Source organism: Rhinolophus ferrumequinum (assembly GCF_004115265.2).
Source record: "Rhinolophus ferrumequinum isolate MPI-CBG mRhiFer1 chromosome 5 unlocalized genomic scaffold, mRhiFer1_v1.p scaffold_110_arrow_ctg1, whole genome shotgun sequence".
In the NCBI taxonomy this organism is placed as follows: domain Eukaryota; kingdom Metazoa; phylum Chordata; class Mammalia; order Chiroptera; family Rhinolophidae; genus Rhinolophus; species Rhinolophus ferrumequinum.
The window spans coordinates 4,263,163-4,276,288 of NW_022680355.1; the positions used below are offsets into that span (position 1 = coordinate 4,263,163).

At 38.9% G+C, this 13,126-nt stretch overlaps 1 protein-coding gene across 10 annotated transcripts in view; it reads left to right on the forward strand.

Moving 5' to 3' along the window:
- The window catches only part of CACNB2 (calcium voltage-gated channel auxiliary subunit beta 2), a 324,544-nt gene that overhangs the window by 292,543 nt on the left and 18,875 nt on the right, over positions 1 to 13,126 (forward strand). For all 10 annotated transcript variants that reach the window (XM_033100594.1, XM_033100596.1, XM_033100601.1 and 7 more), the window contains 3 exons: positions 3,028 to 3,108; positions 3,592 to 3,650; positions 12,431 to 12,540. In XM_033100594.1, coding sequence (XP_032956485.1) covers positions 3,028 to 3,108; positions 3,592 to 3,650; positions 12,431 to 12,540 — 250 coding nt within the window. The remainder of the gene's footprint in view (positions 1 to 3,027; positions 3,109 to 3,591; positions 3,651 to 12,430; positions 12,541 to 13,126) is intronic.

The following is a 13,126-nucleotide window of genomic DNA, read 5'->3' on the forward strand; positions in this document are numbered from 1 at the left end:
TGGAAAACTGCAGGCTTGTTTTGGCGGTTTACTGTGAGTTTTTCCTATTGTCATATATAAATTCTCTCCCGATGTTCTCGCCTCCTCCATCAGTCAGATTTCAGCATCTCACCTGTTGGACAATGGGGAGGTGGCCATGTGTAGACCCTTTGCCACTGGCCAGCCAAGATGCTCCACAGTGATGCATTCCCTGCCTGGAAACTAGACTATTCCTAAGTTCTCTTTCCTCCAGATGAAGTCTGGTTCTTTTCATCACGTTTTGTAGCTTCCATGAATTATTTTGAAAGGATACCTCCACCAACATAATTTCCATTTCTTTCCTTCTTGTACACGCAACTCTCCACAGCATATTATGCTGTCTTTCTAGTCACCAACTCCAACACAGCCATGTGTATATTATGACACATAGATGTTGAGTAAAGCCTACTCTGCCCTAAACTCTCAATGTCCTGAACTCTTTTCCTCTGCGCACAAGTGTTTTACTCTGTGGAGGAACTCTGAACTCATCAGTGAGGTATCACATACTGAACTGAGAAGTATATTATTGTTTTTTTAAAAAAACAAATTATGGTTACTTTAATAATGGAAGACCCCAGCACTTCTGGCAAAAATTAAAACACCTGGGTTTTTGTGTTAACACAGAAAAACTTGTTGTTCATCCATGACAGTGGGCCCGTCTCTCTGGTCCTATCTTCTTGTCACAACAAAAATTTACAGCCAAGTGACTGACAGTGCAGAAGCTTAGAAAATCAACATTGCTAAGCCTCTCTGGGCTTTAGAGAGCAATAACGTGAACTAAAACCATGTTAGTCAAGATAGGTATTTTTGAAGTGTGCTTACTCTTAAATTCCAAAACTTGAAAAATGTGTATCACAATTTTTCCACTGAACAATTTGAACAAAATAAGGTTAGCAGGAAAGGGTAGATGCAAATGTTGGTGTCATTATCAAGAGGGCACAAAGTTCCAATATTCCATCAAATAAGGTAATTTCTGTAGCTACCCTATTGCTTAAGAAGCTGACTGATTACCAGCATGGGTAACCCTTTGCAAGCTGGCAGTCACAGATCAAAGGAACCAAAGACCTGCCAAAGACTGGGCCACTTAATACTTAAAGACTTGAAATAAAATTTCTTGGTAGCTGTTACTAAAATACATGCAATTTATATTCCTAATTATAATGGTGGGAAAGTTATTCTCAAACTGCATAGTTATAAAGACTTGTCTTCTAAATGTTTTCAATATGTTCCCAGGTGGTATAACTGTAATAATTTAATAAATATGCTTATGATGCCTTCGGCACTGGTATTCATTCTTCTTATGTTATTGATCTTCTGTTATGTAGTCAACTTCAGTGTAGAGTTCAAAAATAAAAACAAAAAAACAACCTAAGATTCAATGATAAGATTGTTTTCCATGTTCTAGGTTGCTTTTAGAGTGGTGCTTGTGTGGCATTTGTGCTGTCACTGTATTATGTTTGTCTTGTTTTTTTTTTGTGTGTGTGTGTGTGTGTTTCTGTTTAAAAACGTGTTCTACCTTCATTGTGTCTTCAAAGATTAATTTTGAATACTAGCTAAAATTTTAAGCTGTAAAATTTGACAGTACTGTCACAGCAATATTTTCTCCCCTCTGATTACATTTGCTGACTATTGGTGAAATCTCAGATGGAAGCTTTTGAATATGAAATGCTTTTTAATTCCCCCCTTAAGCAAGTTATATCTAATCGAAGTCAGAATGTGTGTAATGAGAAATTTTAAGCAACAGTAAAATGTTCTGAAGCATCAGGCTGATGCAAAAATTACATTTACATTTGCACATCAGTTTATCAAATTCTTAAAAGAGTTTAAAGAATATGTTTCTATTGGTCTGTGTGACCAAAAGAAATTCTTAAATTCTGAAAATATATTTTCAGATGTTCCTTCATGCAGAAAGATTCATATAACAATGATTTGTTTATCTCGGTGTCTAAGACCATATTGCTATCTCTTATGCATTAAAAAATGTCGCTTTGGAGGTCATTTTAACATTTTCTGCTATCGAAATAGCCAATTTTAATATAATCAAACAAATTAGCTGTTACCTATTTTTTGGAAAAATTTTGATCATTTTATTTGAAGCAGTTAAGCTGAAAAGTTTTGAAAGTTTTAGAAATTGCTCCCAAATTTAGCTCCTCCCCTGCTCTTCTTAAAGATAAATAAATTATTATGGAAAGGCATGGATTCGTTATGTAAATAGAAACACTGCCTAAATGGCTCTTGAGAAGCATATTAGAGATGCCCATTGATAATGAACCTTTTGAGGCCGAAGAAGCAAGCTTAATTATCACACACCACCACCTTTCCTCCAAGACACATAAACCTTGCATTTTAAGGTTTTAAGTTTCAAGATGTAGAAATCAAAAATCCAAAAACATTCATCACTAAGCTGTGAATAGTAGTGATCCCGATTACGTCATGATTACTGTTTTACTGAAATGAGCATGCATGCTAATTTAAACTCTCACAGTAAAATAGGAATTTTCAAGTATTTGGTAATAAGAGTTAAATGTTTTGAAATTAGGCTTTATCCAGGTAAGACAAACACCTGAAACGCAAAGGTAAAGACCTTTCTTTTCTCCACAACCAACCGTGTTAGGTCTGAAAATTTGGCTCTTCAGAAAACAAATGCATCTGAAAAGCCATATTAACCTCCAGTCAAGCCTAAAGCACCTATTCTGCATGAGGCATGTTCCTGTCTGTTTTTGTTCAAAACAAACTAGTTTTTGTTCAAAAGCAGTTCCGCCTGCTTTAGGAGTTAATCTCTTAGTAGCGTTTCTTGAGGAAAGCAAGAACACTGTAGACTTAAAAACTTTAGGAAGATAAATCCACCAATCTTTGATTGGGTTTATTTAGAAAAGAAGCAAGTTTAAAAAAAAAAAGGAAGAAAGAAAGAAATGTCTGGAAAGCCAGTGCCTTGTATTACAGAGTTCAGAAAGAGCTGTTTATACATAAAATATTTCAGTTCCCTGAAGTCCTCTCCTCTCTCTGCAGACAGAGCACATGCCTCCTTATGATGTGGTACCTTCCATGCGACCAGTGGTCTTGGTGGGCCCTTCTCTGAAGGGGTATGAGGTAAGTAACTACCCTCTGGAGCAACTTGACCTTCGCATGCTGAGCTGCTTTGTGACTCCACTCCCTCTCCTGCCTCTTGAATTTAGAACTTAAAGAGCTCGTAGCAGCAAAGCATGCTGTTTTTCAAGCTGTGGTATACATTGCTTTCTGGTTTTGTTCTGTTTTCTTTTTCTTGACTGTTGCTCTTAAATATTTCTGCTAGCTACGATTTACTCAGCTGGGGAAAATAGTATCAGATGGAGAGTGACTGAAGACACTTGAGATGTAATGTATTGTCACCAAAATATGGGGATAAGTTCAGAACGTTGACTTTTTCATTGTCATTGTATCAGAACTCAGAACAGAAAAATGTGATGACCTCACGTGCTACCTTTTCCTAATGGGAAGCCCAGGTTCTCAAACATTCTTAAAAGGAGTAAAGTTGTTTTGTTGTAATTAGTAATATTTTTATTGTACCTTAACGTATTGCTTGCTCAATTGCAGGTCACAGATATGATGCAAAAAGCGTTGTTTGATTTTTTAAAACACAGATTTGAAGGGCGGTGAGTATTTCCATATCTGGGGTATTGTGGGTTTTGTCTTGAAGATGACAAAACCTGGGTGGGACCAACATGTGATCCCAAGAGAAAACTACCCTCCGAAGTCTGTGGGTTGACAGGAGATAAATTCAATCCAGTTCAATCTGATTCCATAAATATTTGTCATATGTGCTTGGCACATCCTCAGACCTGGGTAATCCAGCTCTCTTTCCTGCACCTGCATCTATAAGCTGAACTTGGCCAAATCCCTGCTGACTAGTCTCACCCTAAATAAATGGTTAACTGACCCTCAGTGCTGCCCAGAAGTCACATGAAATATACCTCTTCCATTCACTTTTCCACTCTTCTAAAAGACTTTCATACCAGCTCCTCTTTCCTCAAACTTCTAACATCCCCTGCTCATCCTGCTCTCATCCATGAACTTGTTTCCTATTTCATTGAGAAAATAGAGACAAACAGAACTTTTGAAAGTCCCACTGCCACACCTGTCCCCACTTGCATCTTTGTCTGTATGCTCTGTTTTTTTCTCCTATTACTGTTAGCAATGGCAACCCATCCACTTGGGTGCCAGACACCATTCCCCACCCCCACCCTGACATGGCCATAACAACCCTTTCTCTCTCATTGATATTTCTCATTCTAATGAAAACACCATCAGCACATAAAAACATAATTATTTCTCCCTTTGACAAAAGAATTTAACCTCATATTCCCCTCTAGCTGCCCCATTTTTTCCTTTTCTCTATATAAAAAACTCCTTGAACAAATTGTGTATACATGCTTTCCTCTCATACTCTTAAACCTACTCCGGTTACAAATCCATCACTCAACCAAAGCTAGTCGTGTCAAATCACCAGTGACCCTCACATTGCTAAATCCAGGGTGATTCTGCAGTCCTCCTTTAAGTAACATGGTGGACCACTCCATCCTCTTTTAAATACTTTGCTTTCTGGAACCCACTTTCCTGGTTCTCCCTCTATCGCACTAGCTGCCCCTTTGTCTCCTTGGCTAGTTTTTCCTCATGAACTAGACATCTTGGAAAGCCCAGGGCTAAGTTTCTTGGTCTTCTCTCTCTTCTATCTACACCCCTTTGATGATTTTATTCAATGTCACAATGTCAGACTTAAATAGCCTTTCTTCGCTGGTCTCTCCTTTTAATTCCAGACCCGTATGTCCAACTGCCTCATTCAACATCACCACTAAGATGTCTAATGGACTTTTCAAACTTAACCTCCAAGCTTACCTCCAAACCAGCTCCTTATCTCAATTAATAGTTTTTTCATCTTTTAGATTTCAAGACCTTTCAGCTCCAGGTCATTGAATCATTGAATCATCCTTGACTGTTCTTTTTCTCTTACATCCCACATTCTGGATATAGTTTGTCTGTGTCTTCAAAATATATCCAGAATCTAAACACTTTCTACACATCCTTTGCTTTTGGTCTGAGACATTATCATCTCCTCCCTGGATTATTGCAATAAGTAGCCCCCAAACTTCCACCTTGCTTCTGTCATTGCTCCTTTAATGTCTGTTCTCAATTCAGCATCCTGAGCAACCCTGTTAAACTATGAGCTGGATCTCATCACTCCTTTGGTCAAATTCACCCAGTGATATCTCTTGTCACTCACAGTGAAAAGCAAAGTCCTTAGTAGTGGCCTGTAAGACCCTCTATAGCCTGACAGTCTACACCCCCATACCCCTCCTTACCTTTGACTTTATCTCTTACTACCCTCTCCCTTATTCCTTCTGCTCCTGCCACACTGACTTGTTACTCCGTGAGTGTTCCAGATAGACAGATACATACCTACCTCAGGGACTTTGCACATGCAGGTTCTGTACTAGGAACTTTTTTCCCTCAGATAGTCTCCTTAATATATGTGCACACGTGCACACACATGCACACACACTTGTTCTCTCTTCCTTCCCTGACTTTTTCCCCATAACTCTCTTATGTATTTTATCAGTTTTGTTGGTTGTCATTCTCCCACACTTAGAATATAAATTCCATGCAGGCAGGGGTTTTTTAATCTGTTTTGTGAACTGTTGTGTTCTCAGTGTCTAAAAACTATGCTCAGTGTGAATAATGAATGGATGGATGTTGAATAAATGTCTGTTGTGTACTCCCCACTGGAGAAATGCAGAGATGTTGAAGCTACTCAACATTGTGTTTGCCTATAAGGAACTCAGGTGTAAACCATAAGTTGAAACCTCAAGCAGTAAGATATAAAGTGAATGAAAGGACAGCTTGGCCGATGTGTGTCCAGGTACAGGTAGCATAAAGGGAGGAGGGATTAACACTGACTTAGGGATGTCAGCAGCCAGGAAGGGTTTTTACGTGGTACCTAAGGTTTCACCAAGTGAATTAGGAAGAGAAAGGGCATGCCCAGCAGAGGGTGTAAAGTGTGTGATGGCATCAAGGTGTGACACAGCAACCCGTGTCACCTAGAGGTCTTCAAGTATAGGCAGAGAATGACTGGTAACAAAGCTGGTGCTATGTCTAGTTTGGCATGATAAACATCTTAGACTTAATCCTTTTCCTCTCCTCCCCTGTCCCATCAACTTGCTTCAACAAATATGTATTGAGCACATTCTATATGCCAGGCATTGTGAGGAGCCAAAGCAGGCAAGGACCTTGGCTTCGTGGAGCTTATTTATAGTCGGTTGAGAGGCATGTTTGAAACAAATAACCAGTGAGCGCCATATTAAAGGTTAAGCCAACTTCTGAAGCATCAACGATATGGTAGGAGTCTAAAGTGGAAACTTCAAAATTTAACTGAAGAGTAGATTACAGGGGACATGGGAATCTTTAGGGCTAGCAAATATTTCTGTATTTTTCACGAGATAAATGTGGTGTCTCTCTTCTCCACATTCCTTTCCTCCTCCCATCCTAACAATACAAGTAGAATAGACGGTATCTGTAGGTTTCCGTTTTCCTTTAGATTTTTTCCCCTTGACCACATCTGCCTCTACAGCTATTTCTAATTTATGTTTACATTGACAGGAGAGGCAAAGGACAAGGAGAGAAACTTTTATAGCAAGACAAATATTGTTAGTTAAAAATCAAGCAAAGGACTGAACGAGACAGAAAAAGGAAAACAGAATTCAAGGTATAAAAAGATTTTATAATCAAAGTCTACCTAACCAAATGCTCCTCATTAGATGGTTTTGGTTTCCATAGCTTTATGAAATATATTTCATTTGGTGCCAGGAAACACAGCTTGGTCCTTGGACCTTTGGCTTGGCCCACGGCTGTCAGGCTCCAGCCAAGTATAAAAGGTGTGACTCTAATTGGTCCCATTTAACTTTCACTTTTTTATTCTTGGCTCTGTCATATATCAACATTTGGAATTGTCTACATGAGCGTGCATACCCAGAAAATTCTGTAGAATAGGCACTCTGCTTTCATGACTGAGTTAACCCACTGCCCTTTCTTAAATGTCAAAGAGGGGGAAATGAGATGGAATTTCCTGACTTACCTCTTCCATGTAAATCTGAGTAAGTTTTGAATTTGGAAGATAGATTCCAGCCATCGGGTGTATTTTGGACCCATGTTCTAAAGTATCGGCCATCCAGACTGATTTCAATTAAGGAACACATAAACAAAATAAACGAATGTTGTATCAGTCTTTTGTTTCTGGCCAAAAGTAATATCCATATGGCTTTATTAGTGGACCTGCCTTCACTTATCTTGACTCATAGAGATGGAGTTCAACATTCTGGGCCTCTGGTCACCAATTAAAAATCCTCAAAGGAAGTAATAGCATCCATGAGGCAGAAAGAATTTCAAAAAGTCATGCAAAAAATTTAACTTTTTTGTTGTTGTTGTTAACCCATAACAAAATATTCAGAATAACTGAATCATTAAATGTCTTTGCTTTGGGCAAGATAAGACAGCAATGGAAGGTAAAAATTCATCAAAAGCATCAGGCGTGTCTAATTCTAAATAGACATGTAATTCTAAAAGGGAAAAGTGAGTTATGCCTTAGTTATCTATTAAATAAACTCATTTGTTAAAAACATAAATAAAGCCCAAGAGGGAGAAAATATCAAAGGAAGCATCAGTGATGAAAAGATTCTCCTAAGAATTCTTTTCTGTTCTTATACCTAGTTAAGTTCATTTGCTGAATCCCTGGAGAGTTGTCAGAATCATGATCCTACTTGTTAAAATAGTGTTTTAAGTGTGTCAGGTCCAAGACAAGATGATGAATCACTATCATTTCTGTTGTGTGCGATAGAGTAGCCCATTTAAATTGGATCCACCCTAACCGTGTCATGTAAACAAAGCATTTTCCCAATTAACCTTGTAGGGCAATGACAGGTAAATTTATAAGGAAGTTGGGGAAAGCTACCATTAGGGATGAAGTCGGCTGTCCTCCCCAGTGTTTTGAAAACGTCAGCTCTTACTTAGCATTGAAGTACCTAGATTCCGTCCGGGGTTGCTGTAGGGATCTGTACATGTTGCATTTTGTATAAGGGCGTCTTACTGGAAATCAATAATCCTGGGAAACATTACATCACTTCATTTTGTGGGAAACTTACTTAGATGTGAGACGACTTCTTCTAAACTGGTGCTTATCTACCTGGGTTGCGTATTAGAATCACCTACAGCACTTTTAAAGCAAAAAATAAAAAATAAAAAAAAAAGCAAGGGCTTATGTCCCACCCATGACTAATTGAAGCCAAATCTCTAGGGTGAGACCTAATGTAACTTTAAAAAATTATAAGGCAATTTTCATGTGCCAGGAGGATTGAGAACCACTCCTCTAAATGGAATTGTCCCCAGAATTTTGACTTTAGGATTTTAAAGGTCTGGAGTTTTTTGTTTTGTTATTTTGACAGAACCTCAAGTAATGACAATTCCCAAAGCATAACTTGAGGAGTTAGAATAGGATATGGCCCATGTACACAGAGTACAAAGCAGATCAGTGGAACCCCAGCTGGGCAAAACCATATACAGAAAGGACAAAGCATGTGGGACAAAGAAGAAGCCTGTCCTTCTGCAGAATTGCTTCCCCCAGGCTGCTGGGGAGATGCTCCTGAGAAGATTTTCTCTGTCTTGTCACCACTGTATCCCCTGGATGGTGTCCATCACAGGGCAACCTGCCTCCCAGTGAGTGTCCAGGACTTGTTAGAGGCACAGACCCAGTTTTTGGTCACCAGCGGTGTTGGGTCCCACTCAACTGTACTAGTATAATACCAGCCTTGCAGGTACTCACTCTTCCCTCTGCCTAGAACACCCTGCCCACAATACCCGTGTGGCTTGGTGGTGAGGTAGGAGGAGGGATTGACCACAGACGGGGCAGCACAAGGGAATTTGGGAGGTAAGGAGCGATTCTGCATCACGAATGTGGTGGTAGATACAGAACTCTATGAATGGTCCCAACTCATGGAACCAACTGTATACCATAAAGGATCAAATTTTTTTTTATATAGACAAATATATATATATATATATATATATATACATATATATATATATGTAATATGTATTTAATTTTTTTTGCAAAACCTAGTAATCCCCTTTCACACTGTACTGAATGCCCTGCTCTCCAGATGCTAGCCAATTTTAATTGCATTATCCTGTTTCCCCAGTATTATATTATGTTATATTATATTATAAGACTTGATCTGATATTATAGTAAAATAAGACTGGGTCTTATATTAATTTTTGCTACAAAAGACGCATTAGAGCTGATTGTCCGGCTAGGTCTTATTTTCGGGAAAACACGGTAGCTATATCTTTTGGTATTTACTTCTTATCTCTAAATAATATGCTTAAGTTGCTACTTGAGTTTCGAGTGCTGGATATTTTCTATTGACTTCCTACCATAAAGAATATGTAGCTCTCTTATGCATATTCATTCCTCCTCTCTCTTTCACACACGCATACTTGCATATGCATCTCATCTTCCAACCTCCCTATAATTGACTCATGATTTTGGCTGGCTCCATTTTCAGTATGTATTATAATCATGTAAATAATATTTAAATGGGCCATGTCATACACTATAATTAGTTTTGTGTGTGAGTTTTCTTTGTGGTTACTATGAGATAACTCATGTTATTGTTTACACTTGCTTTGTAGATATACCGACGGTGCCAAAAAACAGTATACATATTTTAAGAGACGTTAACACTTTTGTCAACGTTGCTCAAGCAGTAGTTCACTCTAATCAAAAGTGTCTGGACGTGGATGGCAACCACTTTGAGCACCTTTTGTAATTGCAGAAGTCAAATGTGACTTGTATTCGTCTTTTGTTATCAGTATATATTAATACAGTTTTTCCCTTTCTTAAAATGTGTATACATTTTTTTGGCACCCTCTGTATTTGGCACTAAGTCAGACCCAGATTTTCCCCTGGTTTTCCAAATCTCCTCAAAATAGATTCAGATGTACCTGGTCGTCTCTCAGCTTTGTTTTTCTGAGCCTCTGTCTGGGAGCATTCTGGCCTGCCCCCATCTGGATGGTTTCTCTCTGGGCTGGCTGCATATTTGTCCTTCTGGGACATCCCTCGTTATTTTCCTTGGGGTTGTGGTCACCTGCCTTTTGGGTTGGAGCCCTTTTTTCCTCGATCCCTTGATCTCTTTCAAGGTTTACACTGTCATTTCAGCCAACAACATCCTCCAATAGTTCCCCTAGAAAGAGTACATAAAAACTCTCTGAGACCCTGAGTCTAAAAATGTCTTTAACCAACCCTCCCACTTAATTGGTAGTTGAAATGGTAGTGGAATTCTGACTGGCATAATTTGCCCTCAGAATTCTTAAGGCTTTTTGTTCCATTATCTTCTGGCTTCCATTGTTACTGTTGAGAAGACAAAACATTTCACATACTGGCCTTTTGTATGGAACCTGCCTTTTCCTCTGGAAACTTTTAGATTTTTCTTTGTCCCCAGTGTCATGAAATTTATAAGAATATGTCTTGAAGTGGAAGTTTCAGCCTTTGTGCTGGACACTTTCAATTTGGTAAATCAGACTCTTAATTCCAGAATTATCTTTTTTAGTTTCCTGTCCTCTGTTTTCTTTATCTTCCCTCCCTCCCTCCCTTCCTCCCTCCCTCCCTCCCTCCCTCCCTCCCATCAACCCCCCCCCCCTCTCTCTCTCTCTCTCTCTCTCTCTCTCTCTCGACTTGTTATTTGGAAGTTGAACCTTCTGGGTAATTCTCTAATTTCATACCTCTCTTCTCCGATTTCCCATCTCTTTGTCATTTCTGTTTTACTCTGTAGAAGATGTCCTTAATTTTATCTTCTAGCCCTTCTTTGAATTTTCGATTCTACTGTTACGTAATTTCCAAAAACTCTTCATTGTTCTGAGTTTTTAAATAGAAATTTATTCTAGTTTCCTAGATATACTCATCTCTTACCTTTCAACTTTGAATGTTATTAGCAGTTGATTTTTCCATTTGTTTTGGTCTCTCATGTGAGAGATTGTCCTAAGATGAACACTGCTGTGCTCAAAGTTAAGGATAGGACATGAAATAATCAGTTAGAAATTCTGGGCTCATAGGTAGAGATTGTCAACTTTGTGCTTCCCTGTAGGACAACCTTACGGGACAATCTTCATAGAAAACCACCACTGTCACTATCTTTGGGTCTTTTCTCTTTGGTGGTCAAATTCCCCATTTAGAATCCTTTCTTTTCCAAATAGTATGTATTCTCTATCCCTGCTCTGCCGAGGGTCCCCTGCACAGAAGCCCTCTGTTTTATTGCCTGTGGAGACTAAACCAGAGGCCTTATACCTCACAGGGAAAGGGCGATCACCTGGCGGCTTTTATGTCGCAGAGGGAGATGGAGGGTTCTAACTGAGAAACACTTTTCACCAAACCTCCTGTTTCTCATCCGTCCCCCTCACCGTCCTCTTCAGAGGTATTGTGACCCTTCTATTTTGCTCTAGGCCTTTTCCTGCTGCTGGCCGGTCTATTTGGCTGTCTTCTGTCTTAGTCATTTGCTCTTTCCAGCTACCAAATTTTGGTGTTTTCACTTCTACCCTACTGTGTTTCCCCCAAAATAAGACCAGGTTTTATATTAAGTTTTGCTCCAAAAGACGCATTAGGGCTTATGTTCAGGGGATCTCATCCTGATAAATCATGCTAGGGCTTATTTTCCTTGTTAGGTCTTATTTTGGGGGAAACACGGTATCTAAAATCACCTCCCTAACTCATTAGTGCCTGTCATAACACCCTCTGTGTTCTCTGCACAACAGTCATCTTCATCTTTTTTTTATTAATGTATTTTCTTATTTATTACCCATCTCTGCCATTAAGTCTTAGCTCTCTGACAGATAACCATGTTTGTCTTGTTCTTATTTATTCCTCACGTCTATCACAGCGCCATATTACCAGGAAGGTCTGTAACACAAGGGCTGAGAATATAGGCTGTCAGGCAGCTGGCTTCAAATCTCAGCTTCACCATTTTTAGTAAATATGGAGTCTTGAATAAATAATCTGCCCTATGATTCATGTTCTTCATCAGCAAAGGTGGGATTACAATAAAACTCTGTGCCAGAGATTTGGGGATGATTTTAACGAGGTAATACAGGTAATGAGATAATCCTTAGTATATACCTAGCACTTACAAGCAACTAATAAATGCTAAGTTAGGTAGTGCAGGATTTAAAAAAAAAAAAGAAGAAGTCAATAAGTCAATAAGTCAATAATTTTCTGGATTGAAAATATGGTCCCTTTAACTACACTTCATACTTATTGGATGAATTTTGGGCATGCAGTTCTGTTCCTTTTTATTTGATTAATAATCTCAGGGTCTTCTGTTACTTTTTCCCCAACAGGATATCCATCACAAGGGTCACTGCTGACATCTCGCTGGCCAAACGCTCAGTGTTAAACAACCCCAGTAAGCACGCAATCATAGAAAGATCCAACACAAGGTCAAGCTTAGGTAAGTGTGGGTGCTACTGATGAACGTAAGCTATATAAACCTTTCTCTCCTGAGGCCACCCACGAGAAGATCCATCTAGATGATAATTCCATGTGTCATCGAGCAGAGAAGAAACAGGCACGTGTTGCCAGTAGCTAGGGTTACAGTCTTAATGATTTCGTGGGATGGAAGGATGTGTTATGATAGTTTTGAGTTAAAAATTCCACAGGCTGTCAGCATTAATGTTTTGCTTGTGGTTTGTCTTCACTAATGTGAGCTTGGCTGTCTACAGACTCTAAAAATTCCTGGCTTTGCATCAGTGTTACTCTGAGCAAATTCATTACCCTCCTTAAGGCCCAGTTTCCTCACCTAAACAAACAACGAGAGATAATAACTACCTTGTAGAATTATTGTCAGGATTAAGCATAGTGTGTCCTCCATAATGGCTATTATCGCAAATCCCTTTACAGTCGAATTCTATCAATAACTATATCATATTCGGATAGAGTGGTGTGTGTGCGCATCTTGAGCTTGATAAAAGATGAAGCCAATTCCTGGTCATTGTCCATTGATTGATATCAGATGTATTTTTATTTATTTATTTTTT